Source organism: Pseudophryne corroboree, chromosome 2, assembly GCF_028390025.1.
Source record: "Pseudophryne corroboree isolate aPseCor3 chromosome 2, aPseCor3.hap2, whole genome shotgun sequence".
Classification (NCBI taxonomy): Eukaryota; Metazoa; Chordata; class Amphibia; order Anura; family Myobatrachidae; genus Pseudophryne; species Pseudophryne corroboree.
Genome location: NC_086445.1, coordinates 936,762,629 through 936,781,082, shown reverse-complemented (window position 1 = coordinate 936,781,082; position 18,454 = coordinate 936,762,629). Strand labels below are relative to the sequence as shown.

The 18,454-nt window shown below is 47.8% G+C and overlaps 1 protein-coding gene across 2 annotated transcripts in view; it reads left to right on the top strand.

The window, feature by feature from the left end:
- Window positions 1–18,454, top strand: part of CRYBG3 (crystallin beta-gamma domain containing 3) — a 343,220-nt gene that overhangs the window by 279,775 nt on the left and 44,991 nt on the right. For both annotated transcript variants that reach the window (XM_063956283.1, XM_063956282.1), the window contains one exon: window positions 11,502–11,641. In XM_063956283.1, the coding sequence (XP_063812353.1) occupies window positions 11,502–11,641 (140 nt within the window). The remainder of the gene's footprint in view (window positions 1–11,501; window positions 11,642–18,454) is intronic.

The following is an 18,454-nucleotide window of genomic DNA, read 5'->3' as shown; positions in this document are numbered from 1 at the left end:
CGGTGAGACCCATTTTAAATTTGAAATCCTTGAACACATACATAAAAAAATTCAAGTTCAAGATGGAATCGCTCAGGGCGGTTATTGCAAGCCTGGAGGAGGGGGATTACATGGTATCCCTGGACATCAAGGATGCTTACCTGCATGTCCCCATTTATCATCCTCACCAGGAGTACCTCAGATTTGCGGTACAGAATTGCCATTACCAATTCCAGACGCTGCCGTTTGGACTGTCCACGGCACCGAGGGTGTTTACCAAGGTAATGGCGGAAGTGATGATACTCCTTCGAAAAAAGGGAGTTTTAATTATCCCGTACTTGGACGATCTCCTAATAAAGGCGAGATCCAGGGAGCAGTTGTTGGTAGGAGTAGCACTATCTCAGGAGGTGCTACACCAGCACGGTTGGATTCTGAATATTCCAAAGTCACAGCTGGTTCCGACGACACGTGTACTGTTCCTGGGAATGATTCTGGACACAGTCCAGAAAAAAGTGTTTCTCCCGGAGGAGAAAGCCAAGGAGCTGTCATCTCTAGTCAGAGACCTCCTGAAACCAAAACAGGTGTCGGTGCATCACTGCACGCGAGTCCTGGGAAAGATGGTGGCTTCTTACGAAGCAATTCCTTTCGGCAGGTTCCATGCCAGAATCTTTCAGTGGGACCTGTTGGACCAATGGTCCGGATCGCATCTTCAGATGCATCGGCTAATAACCCTGTCTCCAAGAACCAGGGTGTCTCTGCTGTGGTGGCTGCAGAGTGCTCATCTTCTAGAGGGCCGCAGATTCGGCATACAGGACTGGGTCCTGGTGACCACGGATGCCAGCCTTCGAGGTTGGGGGGCAGTCACACAGGGAAGAAACTTCCAAGGACTATGGTCGAGTCAGGAGACTTCCCTACACATAAATATTCTAGAACTAAGGGCCATTTACAATGCCCTAAGTCAGGCAAAACCCCTGCTTCTACACCAGCCGGTACTGATCCTGTCAGACAACATCACGGCGGTTGCCCATGTAAACCGACAGGGCGGCACAAGAAGCAGGACGGCAATGGCAGAAGCCACAAGGATTCTCCGATGGGCGGAAAATCACGTACTAGCACTTTTAGCAGTGTTCATTCCGGGAGTGGACAACTGGGAAGCAGACTTCCTCAGCAGGCACGACCTCCACCCGGGAGAGTGGGGACTTCATCCAGAAGTCTTCACACTGATTGTAAATCGTTGGGAACGGCCACTGGTGGACATGATGGCGTCCTGCCTAAACAAAAAACTAGAGAGATATTGCGCCAGGTCAAGGGACCCTCAGGCGATAGCGGTGGACGCTCTAGTGACACCGTGGGTGTACCAGTCAGTTTATGTGTTCCCTCCTCTGCCTCTCATACCAAAGGTACTGAGAATAATAAGAAAACGAGGAGTAAGGACAATACTCGTGGTTCCGGATTGGCCAAGAAGAGCGTGGTACCCGGAACTTCAAGAGATGATCTCAGAGGACCCATGGCCTCTGCCGCTCAGACAGGACCTGCTGCAGCAGGGGCCCTGTCTGTTCCAAGACTTACCGCGGCTGCTTTTGACGGCATGGCGGTTGAACGCCGGATCCTAAAGGAAAAGGGCATTCCGGAGGATGTCATTCCTACTGATTAAAGCCAGGAAAGATGTAACTGTAAAACATTATCACCGCATATAGCGGAAATATGTAGCTTGGTGTGAGGCCAGAAAGGCCCCAACAGAGGAATTTCAGCTGGGTCGATTTCTGCACTTCCTACAGGCAGGAGTGACTATGGGCCTAAAATTAGGCTCCATTAAGGTACAGATATCGGCTCTGTCGATTTTCTACCAAAAAGAACTAGCTTCACTACCTGAAGTTCAGACATTTGTAAAAGGAGTGTTGCATATTCAGCCCCCTTTTGTGCCTCCAGTGGCACCTTGGGATCTCAACGTGGTGTTGAGTTTCCTAAAATCACATTGGTTTGAGCCACTAAAGACCGTGGATCTAAAATATCTCACGTGGAAAGTGGTCATGTTATTGGCCTTGGCTTCGGCCAGGCGTGTATCAGAATTGGCGGCTTTGTCATTTAAAAGCCCTTATCTGATTTTCGATATGGATAGGGCAGAATTGAGGACTCGTCCCCAGTTTCTCCCTAAGGTGGTATCTGCCTTTCACTTGAACCAACCTATTGTAGTGCCTGCGGCTACTAGCGACTTGGAGGATTCCAAGTTACTGGACGTAGTCAGGGCCTTGAAAATTTATGTTTCCAGGACGGCTGGAGTCAGGAAAATTGACTCGTTATTTATCCTGTATGCACCCAACAAACTGGGTGCTCCTGCTTCTAAGCAGACTATTGCTCGCTGCATTTGTAGCACAATTCAGCTGGCGCATTCTGCGGCTGGACTGCCGCATCCTAAATCTGTTAAAGCCCATTCTACAAGGAAGGTGGGCTCATCTTGGGCAGCTGCCCGAGGGGTCTTGGCTTTACAACTTTGCCGAGCTGCTACTTGGTCAGGGGCAAACACGTTTGCAAAATTCTACAAATTTGATACCCTGGCTGAGGAGGACCTTGAGTTCTCTCATTCGGTGCTGCAGAGTCATCCGCACTCTCCCGCCCGTTTGGGAGCTTTGGTATAATCCCCATGATCCTTTCGGAGTTTCCAGCATCCACTAGGACGTTAGAGAAAATAAGATTTTACTCACCGGTAAATCTATTTCTCGTAGTCCGTAGTGGATGCTGGGCGCCCATCCCAAGTGCGGATTGTCTGCAATACTTGTACATAGTTATTGTTAACTAAAGGGTTATTGTTATGAGCCATCTGTTGAGAGGCTCAGTTATGTTTCATACTGTTAACTGGATATGGTATCACGAGTTATACGGTGTGATTGGTGTGGCTGGTATGAGTCTTACCCGGGATTCAAAATCCTTCCTTATTGTGTCAGCTCTTCTGGGCACAGTATCCTAACTGAGGCTTGGAGGAGGGTCATAGTGGGAGGAGCCAGTGCACACCAGGTAGTCTAAAAGCTTTCTTTTAGTTGTGCCCAGTCTCCTGCGGAGCCGCTATTCCCCATGGTCCTTTCGGAGTTCCCAGCATCCACTACGGACTACGAGAAATAGATTTACCGGTGAGTAAAATCTTATTTTTGCAGATGGGTTCTCTGATGGACTGAGCTGCTCCAGTGACACTATATGAGCGCGGCGCATGTACTGTATGGTGCCTTCTTGTGTATGACTGATGAAAAGGCTTTTCATTTTCTCTGCGCAAGGGGCTGATTCTGAGTCGGATGGGCGCATTTGTATGTCTGTCCTATACCGAGTCGTTTAGAACTCGCAGTTTTTCCAAGAAATTGACCATTTTGGAGCAGCAACTGGGATGCAACAGAACGAGTGCACGGGGCAATTCCAGATACTAATGCAGCGACTGCTATACCATTAATGCGTCATGTTTTCTCTTGTTGTGTATACCCTATAGGATGCTGCAGTAAATTATAAATCAAGGATAATAATAATAATAATAATAACTTGTTAATACATATGTTTTAGACACCTGAACTTAAAGCTGCAATGAGCACTCCTGCACTGTAAGGGGAATCTAACATGAGCAATTAAAACACCACCGTTTAAGTGTGGCCGTTAATCTAGAACACTGCTGCAGAGAAATGAATAGAGTCTTAAAACTAGTGATTATACACTTTGCAATTGCTAGTCCTGAGTCTTCTATTCATTACTGCGTATTAGTGTTTTACCGATTAAGTACGGTGCTGAAACGCTTAAAGCTATTTAATTGCTTATGTGACATTACCCTTAAGGAGAACTCCAATGGTATTTCTTACAAAACAGCCCTGTTCAATCTCTTCTCCAGGTCACCGTGCATAGAGGATTCTGAGAATGAGTCTGCTCTGTGCAGGCTGCAAATTACAATGGTGCTGAATGGACAAGGTGTGAAGGGCAGGATGCATTCACCCCTAACATTCTGTGGAATTGATAGAGTAGGGATGCGCTGGATATCAGGGAAAGGACCCCCCATGTTCTAAGTAGCTGGAAGAGGGGGCTATTATGGAAATATTCAGAAGAAGACTGCAGGGTTTCTACAAATGTAAAATGCAACATTAGTGACCTCTATTGTACTGATTTACTGATATCCTTATCAATTAAGGACAAAGGGGCTGGATGTACTAAATGACATTGTCGCCATTCGTCATGATGCTAAGCACATACAGTATGTACTTACATATGCGCTTAGCATTGCGAAGGACAGCTCTTCCGATAAGAGCTGTCCTCTGCGATCCCTGGCGTCTCCTTGACTTCCGGTATTCGGCCCCCTGTGTCATTCTGCGAATGTGCAGAAAGAACGGGGCCGGCTGCGGAGCTGCTGAGAGAAGCCCATAGGCTTCTATGGGGTACCACCAGCAAAAGCTGGCGAACCCCTCCGCAGCGCTGTCCTGCCGGCCGGGTGTTAGTACATTAGGAAAATGGGGGGGTTACCGTATTTTCCGTTTAGTACATCCCTCCCAAATTGACATATAAATCACCCATTTCCAAACCTCCAGACATCTAACAATCGCTGAAATTACCGATTTCTCAATGTTAATTATAGAATGGGAAATCTACGAAAGATCAATTTAATAACTTGATTTTGAAATCACCAAATCGTTTTTCTGATTTAGATTAGATTAATCCATAACCATTTTATGTATGAATGGGACTATTTAGTTCAGTGTTGTATGAAAAGGTGTGCTAATAGTTCCATTGAAATGTATGGGTACATTGAAATGAACGTGAAAATATTTGTTTATGGAGATATTTGGAAACATATCTACATTTGTCTGATGAATGATCCTTCACTTTTTCCCCCCATATTTCCAGAGTTTCCCAGCTGCATTAATTATTAAACACTTTGAGCTCAATATTGTAAACCTGCTGTTATTTAAATAATATAGCAGTAGAAGCATTCAATGTTAAGAATAACAGTGTTATGAAATTAATTAACAACTTCATTAAATACCTCCACATCTCTATTGATGTGATAATAAATAACTGAGATGCATACACACCAAATACAGTGCAGGATAATTTGGAATAGACATGGCACTTGGGTGTAGAAATATCTGCCTACTGTATGGCTGCAACGTAATACCCTATAAATTGCAGGCAGCGGTGCATTGGTTTTGCCTTTTAAATGATTTCAGTTTTAAGTCTATGGGCGAAATCACTGAAATTGCATTATTGCCTAATTTATCGCAGACTATTACATTTGGACCTAAGACTAGAACGTTTGGTAAGGAAGGGAAATTTACATTGATAGATCTTATTCTAATTAAGTCAATGGAGCAAATCAATTTGTACATTACGAAGAATGACAGTTTTGTAGAGTTTCTTTTATTTCCAATAGTCGCTGCTTCAAAGATAGTTTGGAAAAATAATTCCTATTTTTTCAGCGGATCCTACAGATTTTTTTTTAACCATAAACCCACAGGTAATATATATATTTGTGTGTTAGCCTATTATTTGGGGGCTGTTTGTTTTGGTTTGCACAGTGATTATACGTTTCCAAGTACACCCAGAATCAGGGTTGGACTGGCCCACAATTGCACAGGGGGGGAACCCCCGGTGGCCCAGGGCTACCCCCCCTCTAGGGATCAGGTTGCAGACAGTGCACTTGAATTGTACTTTATACATATGTTGCCATATACTGCACAGGACTATGGTATATTTTGTACAGTGCATTGCTGGTATTACTCTGTTACATTGCATGCACTAGCAGTATTTCTCTGACGTCCTAAGTGGATGCTGGGACTCCGTAAGGACCATGGGGAATAGCGGCTCCGCAGGAGACTGGGCACAACTATAAAGAAAGCTTTAGGTCTAACTGGTGTGCACTGGCTCCTCTATGACCCTCCTCCAGACTTCAGTTAGAATCTTGTGCCCGGCTGAGCTGGATGCACACTAGGGGCTCTCCTGAGCTCCTAGAAAGAAAGTATATTTTAGGTTTTTTATTTTACAGTGAGATCTGCTGGCAACAGACTCACTGCAGCGAGGGACTAAGGGGAGAAGAAGCGAACCTACCTGACTGGAGATAGTTTGGGCTTCTTAGGCTACTGGACACCATTAGCTCCTTAGTGTTCGAGGGATCGAACACAGGACCCGACCTCGATCGTTCGGTCCCGGAGCCGCGCCGCCGTCCCCCTTACAGAGCCAGAAGCATGAAGTGGTCCGGAAAATCGGCGGCAGAAGACCTCGGTCTTCAACAAGGTAGCGCACAGCACTGCAGGCTATATATGTGATAAATTACCCCTGCCAGAATTCCTGAAAAAAGCGGGAGAAGTCCGCCGGAAAAGGGGCGGGGCTAACTCCCTCAGCACACTGGCGCCATTTTTCCCTCACAGCTCCGCTGGAAGGATCGCTCCCTGGCTCTTCCCTGCAGTATCAAGCTACAAAGGGTAAAAAAGAGAGGGGGGGCACTAAATTTAGGCGCAGTATAACTTATATAGCAGCTATAAGGGGAAATAATTCAGTTAATCCCTGTATTATTATAGCGCTCTGGTGTGTGCAGGCATACTCTCTCTCTGTCCCCCCAAAGGGCTTTGTGGGGTCCTGTCCTCTGTCAGAGCATTCCCTGTGTGTGTGCGGTGTGTCGGTACGGCTGTGTCGACATGTTTGATGAGGAGGCTTATGTGGAGGTGGAGCAGATGCCTATAAATGTGATGTCACCCCCTGCGGGGTCGACACCTGAGTGGATGGTTCTGTGGAAGGAATTACGCGACAGTGTCGACTCCTTGCATAAAAGGTTTGACGACATACCAAATATGGGACAGCCGGCTTCTCAGCCTGTGCCTGCCCAGGCGTCTCAAAAGTCATCAGGGGCTCTAAAACGCCCGCTACCTCAGATGGCAGACACAGATGTCGACACGGATACTGACTCCAGTGTCGACGACGATGAGACTAATGTAACTTCCAATAGGGCCACACGTTATATGATTGAGGCAATGAAAAATGTGTTGCATATTTCTGATGTTACCCCAGGTACCACAAAAAAGGGTATTATGTTTGGAGAGAAAAAACTACCAGTAGTTTTTCCTCCATCTGAGGAATTAAATGAAGTGTGTGAAGAAGCGTGGGCTTCCCCCGATAAGAAACTGGTCATTTCTAAGAGGTTACTAATGGCGTACCCTTTCCCGCCAGAGGATAGGTCACGTTGGGAAACATCCCCTAGGGTGGATAAAGCGCTCACACGCTTGTCAAAGAAGGTGGCACTACCGTCTCCGGGTACGGCCGCCCTGAAGGAACCTGCTGATAGAAAGCAGGAGGCTATCCTGAAGTCTGTATATACACACTCAGGTATTATACTGAGACCAGCTATTGCTTCAGCATGGATGTGCAGTGCTGCAGCTGCGTGGTCAGATTCCCTGTCGGAAAATATTGATACCCTAGACAGGTACACTATATTGCTAACCGTAGAGCATATTAAAGACGCAGTCTTATACATGAGAGATGCACAGAGGGATATTTGCCGGCTGGCATCTAAAATAAGTGTAATGTCCATTTCTGCCAGGAGAGGGATATGGACTCGGCAGTGGACAGGTGATGCAGATTCTAAAAGGCACATGGAAGTTTTGCCTTATAAGGGTGAGGAGTTGTTCGGGGATGGTCTCTCGGACCTCGTTTCCACAGCAACAGCTGGGAAGTCTACATTTTTACCCCATGTTCCCTCACAGCCAAAGAAAGCACTGTATTATCAGGTACAGTCCTTTCGGCCCAATAAAGGCAAGCGGGTTAAAGGCGCGTCCTTTCTGCCCAGAGGCAGAGGTAGAGGGAAAAAGCTGCAGCATACAGCCAGTTCCCAGGAGCAAAAGTCCTCCCCCGCTTCCTCCAAGTCCACCGCATGACGCTGGGGCTCCACAGGCGGAGCCAGGTACGGTGGGGGCCCGTCTCAAATACTTCAGCAATCAGTGGGCTCGCTCACGGGTGGATCCCTGGATCCTTCAAGTAGTATCTCAGGGGTACAAGCTGGAATTCGAGACGTCTCCCCCCCGCCGTTTCCTCAAATCTGCCTTACCAACAACTCCCTCAGGCAGGGAGGCAGTGTTAGAGGCAATTCACAAGCTGTATTCCCAGCAGGTGATAGTCAAAGTGCCCCTACTTCAACAAGGACGGGGTTACTATTCCACAATGTTTGTGGTACCGAAACCGGACGGTTCGGTGAGACCCATTTTAAATTTGAAATCCTTGAACACATATATAAAAAAATTCAAGTTCAAGATGGAATCGCTCAGGGCGGTTATTGCAAGCCTGGACGAGGGGGATTACATGGTATCACTGGACATCAAGGATGCTTACCTGCATGTCCCCATTTACCATCCTCACCAGGAGTACCTCAGATTTGTGGTACAGGATTGTCATTACCAATTCCAGACGTTGCCGTTTGGTCTATCCACGGCTCCGAGGGTATTTACCAAGGTAATGGCCGAAATGATGATACTCCTTCGAAAGAAGGGAGTTTTAATTATCCCGTCATTGGACGATCTCCTGATAAAGGCGAGGTCCAGGGAGCAGTTGTTGGTCGAGGTAGCACTATCTCGGGAGGTGCTACAACAGCACGGCTGGATTCTGAATATTCCAAAGTCACAGCTGGTCCCTACGACACGTCTACTGTTCCTGGGGATGGTTCTGGACACAGAACAGAAAAAAGTGTTTCTCCCGGAGGAGAAGGCCAAGGAGCTGTCATCTCTAGTCAGAGGCCTCCTAAAACCAAAACAGGTGTCGGTGCATCACTGCACGCGGATCCTGGGAAAGATGGTAGCTTCCTACGAAGCAATTCCATTCGGCAGGTTCCATGCAAGAACCTTTCAGTGGGACCTGTTGGACAAGTGGTCCGGATCGCATCTTCAGATGCATCGGCTGATAACCCTGTCTCCGAGGACCAGGGTGTCTCTGCTGTGGTGGCTGCAAAGTGCTCATCTTCAAGAGGGCCGCAGATTCGGGATACGGGACTGGATCCTGGTGACCATGGACGCCAGCCTTCGGGGCTGGGTGGCAGTCACACAGGGAAGAAACTTCCAAGGACTATGGTCAAGTCAGGAGACTTCCCTACACATAAATATTCTGGAACTGAGGGCCATTTACAATGCCCTAAGTCAGGCAAAACCCCTGCTTCAAAACCAGCCGGTACTGATCCAGTCAGACAACATCACGGCAGTCGCCCATGTAAACCGACAGGGCGGCACAAGAAGCAGGACGGCGATGGCAGAAGCCACAAGGATTCTCCGATGGGCGGAAAATCACGTGTTAGCACTGTCAGCAGTGTTCATTCCGGGAGTGGACAACTGGGAAGCAGACTTCCTCAGCAGACACGACCTCCACCCGGGAGAGTGGGGACTTCATCCGGAAGTTTTTCAACTGATTGTAAACCGTTGGGAAAAGCCACAGGTGGACATGATGGCGTCCCGCCTAAACAAAAAGCTAGAAAGATATTGCGCCAGGTCGAGAGACCCTCAGGCGATAGCTGTGGACGCTCTAGTGACACCGTGGGTGTACCGGTCGGTTTATGTGTTCCCTCCTCTTCCTCTCATACCAAAGGTACTGAGGATAATAAGGAGAAGAGGAGTAAGAACTATACTCATTGTTTCCGGATTGGCCAAGAAGAGCTTGGTACCCGGAACTTCAAGAAATGATCTCAGAGGACCCATGGCCTCTGCCGCTCAGACAGGACCTGCTGCAGCAGGGGCCCTGTCTGTTCCAAGACTTACCGCGGCTGCGTTTGACGGCATGGCGGTTGAACACCGAATCCTGAAGGAAAAGGGCATTCCGGAGGAAGTCATTCCTACGCTGATTAAAGCTAGGAAAGAAGTTACCGCAAACCATTATCACCGCATTTGGCGAAAATATGTTGCGTGGTGTGAGGCCAGGAAGGCCCCAACGGAGGAATTTCAGCTGGGCCGTTTTCTGCACTTCCTACAGTCAGGGGTGACTATGGGCCTAAAATTGGGTTCCATTAAGGTCCAGATTTCGGCTCTATCGATTTTCTTCCAGAGAGAACTGGCTTCACTACCTGAAGTTCAGACTTTTGTTAAGGGAGTGCTGCATATTCAGCCCCCTTTTGTGCCTCCAGTGGCACCTTGGGATCTCAACGTGGTGTTGGATTTCCTAAAGTCACATTGGTTTGAGCCACTAAAAACCGTGGAATTGAAATATCTCACGTGGAAAGTGGTCATGTTGTCGGCCTTGGCTTCGGCCAGGCGTGTATCAGAATTGGCGGCTTTGTCATGTAAAAGCCCTTATCTGATTTTCCATATGGATAGGGCAGAATTGAGGACTCGTCCCCAGTTTCTCCCTAAGGTGGTATCAGCTTTTCATCTGAACCAACCTATCGTGGTGCCTGCGGCTACTAAAGACTTGGAGGCTTCCAAGTTGTTAGACGTAGTCAGGGCCCTGAAAATCTATGTTTCCAGGACAGCTGGAGTCAGAAAGTCTGACTCGCTATTTATCCTGTATGCGCCCAACAAGTTGGGTGCACCTGCTTCAAAGCAGACTATTGCTCGCTGGATCTGTAGTACGATTCAGTTTGCACATTCTGCGGCTGGACTGCCGCATCCTAAATCAGTGAAAGCCCATTTCACAAGGAAGGTGGGCTCTTCTTGGGCGGCTGCCCGAGGGGTCTCGGCTCTACAACTTTGCCGAGCAGCTACTTGGTCGGGGGCAAACACATTTGCTAAATTCTACAAGTTTGACACCCTGGCTGAGGAGGACCTAGAGTTTGCCCATTCGGTGCTGCAGAGTCATCCGCACTCTCCCGCCCGTTTGGGAGCTTTGGTATAATCCCCATGGTCCTTACGGAGTCCCAGCATCCACTTAGGACGTCAGAGAAAATAAGAATTTACTCACCGGTAATTCTATTTCTCGTAGTCCGTAGTGGATGCTGGGCGCCCATCCCAAGTGCGGATTGTCTGCAATACTTGTATATAGTTATTGTTTAACTAAAGGGTTATTGTTGAGCCATCTGTTGAGAGGCTCAGTTGTTGTCATACTGTTAACTGGGTATTGTATCACGAGTTATACGGTGTGATTGGTGTGGCTGGTATGAGTCTTACCCGGGATTCAAAATCCTTCCTTATTGTGTCAGCTCTTCCGGGCACAGTATCCTAACTGAAGTCTGGAGGAGGGTCATAGTGGGAGGAGCCAGTGCACACCAGTTAGACCTAAAGCTTTCTTTATAGTTGTGCCCAGTCTCCTGCGGAGCCGCTATTCCCCATGGTCCTTACGGAGTCCCAGCATCCACTACGGACTACGAGAAATAGAATTACCGGTGAGTAAATTCTTATTTTAATATATATTTATTTATGAAGCGGCCCAGCCCATGCACTCTTTATTTTTCAGCCAAACCTCTGTGGCATGGGCCCCCACTACCTGTACTTTCCCGCTGGGTCTTCAATGCCCCAGTCCGACACTGCCCAGAATCATTGTGAGAGACAAGGTGTGTTTTTGCTATAGCACTTACCGCTCTACTGTTACTGCATTGGTTTTAGGTCTTTGCTGAACCTTCTGTCAGTTTGTTTGCTCTGGACTCATGTGAGGGGAGGGAACTGCACTTTGAGGAGGCTGTAACTTCGGTACTAAGCAAGGACCTTCACTTCTATACCCAGTCTGTGTGGATACGAAGAGGACTGTAAGTATCAGTAATTATAATGCTACACTAAACGTCTGTACCCATGTACTGTATTACACAGTAATGTGCATATATAAACATGCAAAATACACTTTGGTACTGTTTGAGAGGGAAAGAAAAGCTCTATGTATTTGGGAAGCGATGCATTGTTTCCTTTTTTACCCTTGGTGTTTATAGAACCTGAGACACTAAAGCAGCTGCCATTCCTGCCCGAAATGGGCAACAGGATGTTAGTGTCTGTTGGTGTTACCTCACATCCAATGAAGTGGTGCCCTCCTCAGCTGAGAATACCCAGTTCATGGTATCTCTGGGCCTGTGACCTTGTGTAATCCTTTTGGACTGTGGGAAGTCCAATCATATTAGGACATAAAGCCAACAGCTGTAGATCAAAAGCCAATGACAATGCATACCAATTATGGCCACATTTTCCATGCGATTGGGAAGATCAGTGGGTGGCAAGAATGAACATGAGTAGATATGGTAACGTTCAAATGGATTTAGTGGCCATTTTGTTTGTATCCTGTAATTAAACTTGGATACTAAGGGATCTATTCATGAAGCAGCTAAAAGTGTGGAGAAGTGAACCAGTGAAGAAGTTGACCATGACAACCAATCAGCTGCTCTGTATAATTTTATAGTATGCAAATTATAAATGTTACTTCAATGCTGATTGGTTGCCATGGGCAACCTCTCCACTAGCTCACTTCTCCATACTTTTCACTGCTTTATGAATAAACCCCTACGTCCACACGGATTGGCACTCAATATTAACAGTTCACAGCTGCCTGGGTGCCCTTGTAAGTATAAGTAAAAGCTTCAAGATGAATAACTGCAGTCATAGAAATCAGCACATGGCACTTCTTGTACAGTAGTTGTAATAAATTCAGCGTTACTGTGTAGCCCACTGCCGACACTTCATGGAACTATGAAGACGGGGCAATGCCAAAATTATGAGATTCTTATAGAAACACTACTATTGCCCCCCGCCCCCTCCCAATAGACCACAAGGGTCCAGGCTCCAGGTGACCAATGCAAAGATGGTCCATCAGGGGGGTTGTGTACAGTACAGAATGTATAGTAACTGATTTATCTAATGTACTTTGACTGTGGTGCATGACACAAGTATTAGATGTTGCGCTATTGGGTTGCCCTGTACAGGAAACAGGCAGTTTATTGATGCTGTTTCATTTGATAGATTTGGAGATAATATGAGAGTCTGTCTATCTTTATTGTATTGCCTGCCACATTCCTAGTTGCACTGTTTGCTAAATGTATTTCTCTAACGTCCTAGTGGATGCTGGGAACTCCGTAAGGACCATGGGGAATAGCGGGCTCCGAAGGAGGCTGGGCACTCTAGAAAGATCTTAGACTACCTGGTGTGCACTGGCTCCTCCCACCATGACCCTCCTCCAAGCCTCAGTTAGATTTCGTGCCCGGCCGAGGTTGGATGCACACTAGGGGCTCTCCTGAGCTCTTAGAAAGTTATAGTCTTAGAATTTGTTCTTTTCAGTGAGACCTGCTGGCAACAGGCTCACTGCAGCGAGGGACTAAGGGGAGAAGAAGCGAACTCGCCTGCTTGCAGCCGGATTGGGCTTCTTAGGCTACTGGACACCATTAGCTCCAGAGGGATCGACCGCAGGCCCAGCCTTGATGTTCGGTCCCGGAGCCGCGCCGCCGTCCCCCTTACAGAGCCAGAAGCAAGAAGATGGTCCGGAAAATCGGCGGCATGAAGACATCAGTCTTCACCAAGGTAGCGCACAGCACTGCAGCTGTGCGCCATTGCTCCTCTCACACACTTCATACTCCGGTCACTGAGGGTGCAGGGCGCTGGGGGGGGGCGCCCTGAGGCAGCAATAAAAACACCTTGGCTGGCAAAAATACCTCAATATATAGCCCCAGGGGCTATATATGAGGTAAATACCCCTGCCAGAAGTCCATAAAAAACGGGAGAATAGGCCGCGAAAAAGGGGCGGAGCCTATCTCCTCAGCACACTGGCGCCATTTTCCCTCACAGCTCCGTTGGAGGGAAGCTCCCTGGCTCTCCCCTGCAGTCTACAAGGGTTAAAAAAAGAGAGAGGGGGCACTAAATTTAGGCGCAGTATACATTATATATATAGATATAAAGCTATAGGGGACATAACTCAGTTAGTCCCTGCAGTATATAGCGCTCTGGTGTGTGCTGGCATACTCTCACTCTGTCCCCCCAAAAGGGCTTTTGTGGGTCCTGTCCTCGTTTAGAGCATTCCCTGTGTGTCTGCGGTGTGTCGGTACGGCTGTGTCGACATGTTGAATGAGGAGGCTTATATGGTGACGGAACAGAGGCCGATATATGTGATGTCGCCCCCTGTGGGGCCGACACCAGAGTGGATAGAGAGGTAAAAGGTATTAACCGACAGTGTCAACTCCTTACATAAATGGGTGGATGACGTAACAGCTGTGGGACAGCCGGCTTCGCAGCCCGCGCCTGCCCAGGCGTCTCAAAGGCCATCAGGGGCTCAAAAACGCCCGCTCTCTCAGATGGCAGACACAGATGTCGACACGGAGTCTGACTCCAGTGTCGACAAGGTGGAGACATATACACAATCCAATCCGTGACTTGATCCCGGCAATAAAAAATGTGTTATACATTTCTGACTTTAACCTCTATAAATGGGTTTTAGGTTTGGGGAGAAAAAACAGGCAGTGTTTTGTTCCCCCATCAGATGAATAAATGAAGTGTGTGAAAAGCGTGGGTTCCCCCGTTAAGAAACTGGTAATTTATAAAAAGTTACTGATGGCGTACCCTTTCCCGCCAGGAGGATAAGTTACGCTGGGAGATATCCCCTAGGGTGGATAAGGCGCTCACACGTTTGTCAAAAAAGGTGGCACTGCCGTCTTAGGATACGGCCACTTTAATAGGTACCTGTTGATAAAAAAAACAGGAGGCTATCCTGAAGTCTGTATTTACACACTCAGGTACTAGACTGAGACCTGCAGATAGTGCTGCTGCAGCGTGGTTGGTGACCCTGTCAAACAGGGATAATAGTTGGCAAACATAAAAACATATTAAAGACGTTGTCTTATATATGGGAGATGCACAGAGGGATATTTTGCCGGCTGGCATCCAAAATAAATGTAATGTCCATTCTGTCAGGAGGGTATTAGAGACCTGTCACTGGACAGGTGATGCGGACTTAAAAAGCGCATAGAGAGCCTTATAAGAGTGAGGAATTATTTGGGGATGGTCTCTGGGACCTCGTATCCACAGCAACTGCTGGGAAGAAATAATTTTACCTCAGGTTTCCTCACAGAAAAAGGTACAGTCCTTTCGGCTTCAGAAAAGCAAGCGGGTCAAATGGCGCTTCCTTTCTGTACAGAGACAAGGGTAGAGGGAAAAAGCTGCACCAGTCAGCCTGTTCCCAGAATCAAGATTCTTCCCCCGCCTCCTGTGAGTACACACCATGACGCGGGTGCTCCACAGGTGTAGCCAGGTACGGTGGGGGGCCGCCTCAAAAATTTCAGCAATTAGTGGGCTCGCTCACAGGTGGATCCCTGTTTCTTCCAAGTAGTAATTTCAGGGGTACAAGCTGGAATTAGAGAAGTCTCCCCCCAGCCGTTTCCTAAAATATGCCTTGCTGACAACTCCCTCAAGCAGGGAGGCTGTGCTAGAGGCAATTAATAAGCGGTATTCCCAGCAGGTAATACTCAAGGTGCCCCTACTTCAACAAGGACGGGGTTACTATTCCACACGGGTTGGGGTACCGAAACCGCATGGTTCGGTGTGACCCATTTTATATTTAAAATCCTTGAACATAAAAAAATTCAAGTTCAAGATGGAATCGCTCAGGGCGGTTATTGCAAGCCTGGACGAGGGGGATTACATGGTATCCCGGGACATCAAGGATGCTTTCCTGCATGTCCCCATTTACCATCCTCGCCAGGAGTACCTCAGATTTGTGGTACAGGATTACCATTACCAAGTCCAGACACTGCCGTTTGGAATGTACATGGCACCGAGGGTGTTTTATCAAGGTAATGGCCGAAATGATGATACTCCTTCAAAAAAAAAAAAAAAAAAAAAAAAGGGAGTTGTAATTATCCCGTAATTGGACAATCTCGTTATAAGGGCGAGGTCCAAGGAGCAGTTGGTAGTCGGGGTAGCACTATTTTGGAAAGTGCTACAACAGCATAGGTGGATTCTAAACAGTCCAAAGTCACAGCTGGTTCCTATGACACGTCTACTGTTCCTGGGGATGGTTCTGGACATAAACCAGAAATAGTGTTTCTCCCGGAGGAGAAAGCCAAGGAGTTGTCATCTCTAGTCAGAGACCTCCTGAAACCAAAATAGGTAGCGGTGCATCATTGCACGCGAGTCCTGGGAAAAATGGTAGCTTCTTACGAAGCAATCCCATTAGGCAGGTTCCATACAAGAACTTTTCAGAGGGACCTGTTGGACAAGTGGTCCGGATCGCATCTTCCGATGCATAGGCTGATAACCCTGTCTCCAAGGACCAGGGTATCTCTACTGTGGTGGCTGCAGAGTGCCCATCTTCAAGAGGGCCGCAGGTTCGGCATACAGGACTAGGTCCTAGTGACCATGGATTCCAGCCTTTGAGGCTGGGGGGCAGTCACATAGGGAAGAAACTTCCAGGGACTTTGGTCAAGTCAGGTTATTTCCCTACACATAAATATTCTGGATCTGAGGGCCATTTACAATGCCCTGAGGCCAGCAAGGCCTCTGCTTCAAAACCAGCCGGTACTGATCCAATCAGACAACATCACGGCAGTCGCCCATGTAATCAACGGGGCGGCACAAGAAGCAGGATGGCGATGGCAGAAGCCACAAGGATTCTCCGATAGGCGGAAAATCATGTGTTAGCACTGTCAGCAGTGTTCATTCCCGGAGTGGACAACTGGGAAGCAGATCTTCTCAACAGACACGACCTCCACCCGGGAAAATGGGGACTTCCTCCAGAAGTCTTCCAATAGGATTGTACACCATTGGGAAAGGCCACAGGTGGACATGATGGCGTCCCGCCTTAACAAAAAGCTATAAAAGATATTGCTCCAGGTCAAGGGACCCTCAGGCGATAGCTATGGACGCTCTGGTAACACCGTGGGTGTACCAGTCGGTTTAGGTGTTCTCCCCTCTGCCTCTCATACCAAAGGTACTGAGAATAATAAGAAGGCGAGGAGTAAGAACGATACTCGTGGATGGCCAAGAAGAGCTTGGTACCCAGAACTTCAAGAATTTATATCAGAGGACCCATGGCCTCTGCCACTCAGTCAGGACCTGCGGCAGCAGGGGCCCTGTCTGTTCCAAGACTTACCGCGGCTGCGTTTGACGGCATGGCGGTTGAACGCCGGATCCTGAAGGAAAAGGGTATTCCGGAGGAAGTAATTCCTACGCTTACTAAAGCCAGGAAAGAGGTTACAGCAACTCATTATCACCGCATATGGCGAAAATATGTTGCATGGTGTGAGGCCGAAAGGGCCCCAACAGAGGAATTTCAACTAGGTCGATTTCTGCATTTCCTGCAAGCAGGAGTGACTATGGGCCTTAAATTGGGTTCCATTAAGGTACAGATCTCGGCTCTGTCGATTTTCTTTCAAAAAAGAACTAGCTTCAGTACCTGAAGTTCAGACATTTATAAAAGGAGTGCTGCATAGTCAGCCCCCGTTTGTGCCTCCTGTGGCACCTTGGGATCTCAACGTGGTGTTGAGTTTTCTTAAAATCACTTTGGTTTGAACCACTAAAAACCGTGGATCTGAAATATCTCACATGGAAGGTGGTTATGTTATTGGCCTTGGCTTCTGCCAGGCGAGTATCAGAATTGGCGGCTTTGTCTTGTAAAAGCCCTTATTTGATTTTCCATATGGATAGGGCAGAATTGAGGACTCGTCCCCAGTTTCTCCCTAAGGTGGTGTCAGCGTTTCACCTGAACCAGTCTATTGTGGTGCCTGCGGCTACTAAGGATTTGGAGGACTCCAAGTTGCTAGACGTTGTCAGGGCCCTGAAAATATATGTTTCCAGGACGGCTGGAGTCAGAAAATCTGACTCGCTGTTTATCCTATATGCACCCAACAAGCTGGGTGCTCCTGCTTCTAAGCAGACTATTGCTCGTTGGATTTGTAGTACAATTCAGCTTGCACTTACTGTGGCAGGCCTGCCACAGCCAAAATCTGTCAATGCCCATTCCACAAGGAAGGTGGGCTCATCTTGGGCGGCTGCCCGAGGGGTCTCGGCTTTACAACTTTGCCGAGCAGCTATTTGGTCAGGGGCAAACACGTTTGCAAAATTCTACAAATTTGATACCCTGGCTGAGGAGGACCTGGAGTTCTCTCATTCGGTGCTGCAGAGTCATCCGCACTCTCCCGCCCGTTTGGGAGCTTTGGTATAATCCCCATGGTCCTTACGGAGTTCCCAGCATCCACTAGGACGTTAGAGAAAATAAGAATTTACTCACCGGTAATTCTATTTCTCGTAGTCCGTAGTGGATGCTGGGCGCCCATCCCAAGTGCGGTTTATCTGCATTACTTGTACATAGTTATTGTTAACTAAATCGGGTTATTGTTGAGCCATCTGTTGAGAGGCTCTATTGTTTCATACTGTTAACTGTGTTTCATATCACGAGTTGTACGGTGTGATTGGTGTGGCTGGTATGAGTCTTACCCGGGATTCAAAATCCTTCCTTATTGTGTACGCTCGTCCGGGCACAGTACCTAACTGAGGCTTGGAGGAGGGTCATGGTGGGAGGAGCCAGTGCACACCAGGTAGTCTAAGATCTTTCTAGAGTGCCCAGCCTCCTTCGGAGCCCGCTATTCCCCATGGTC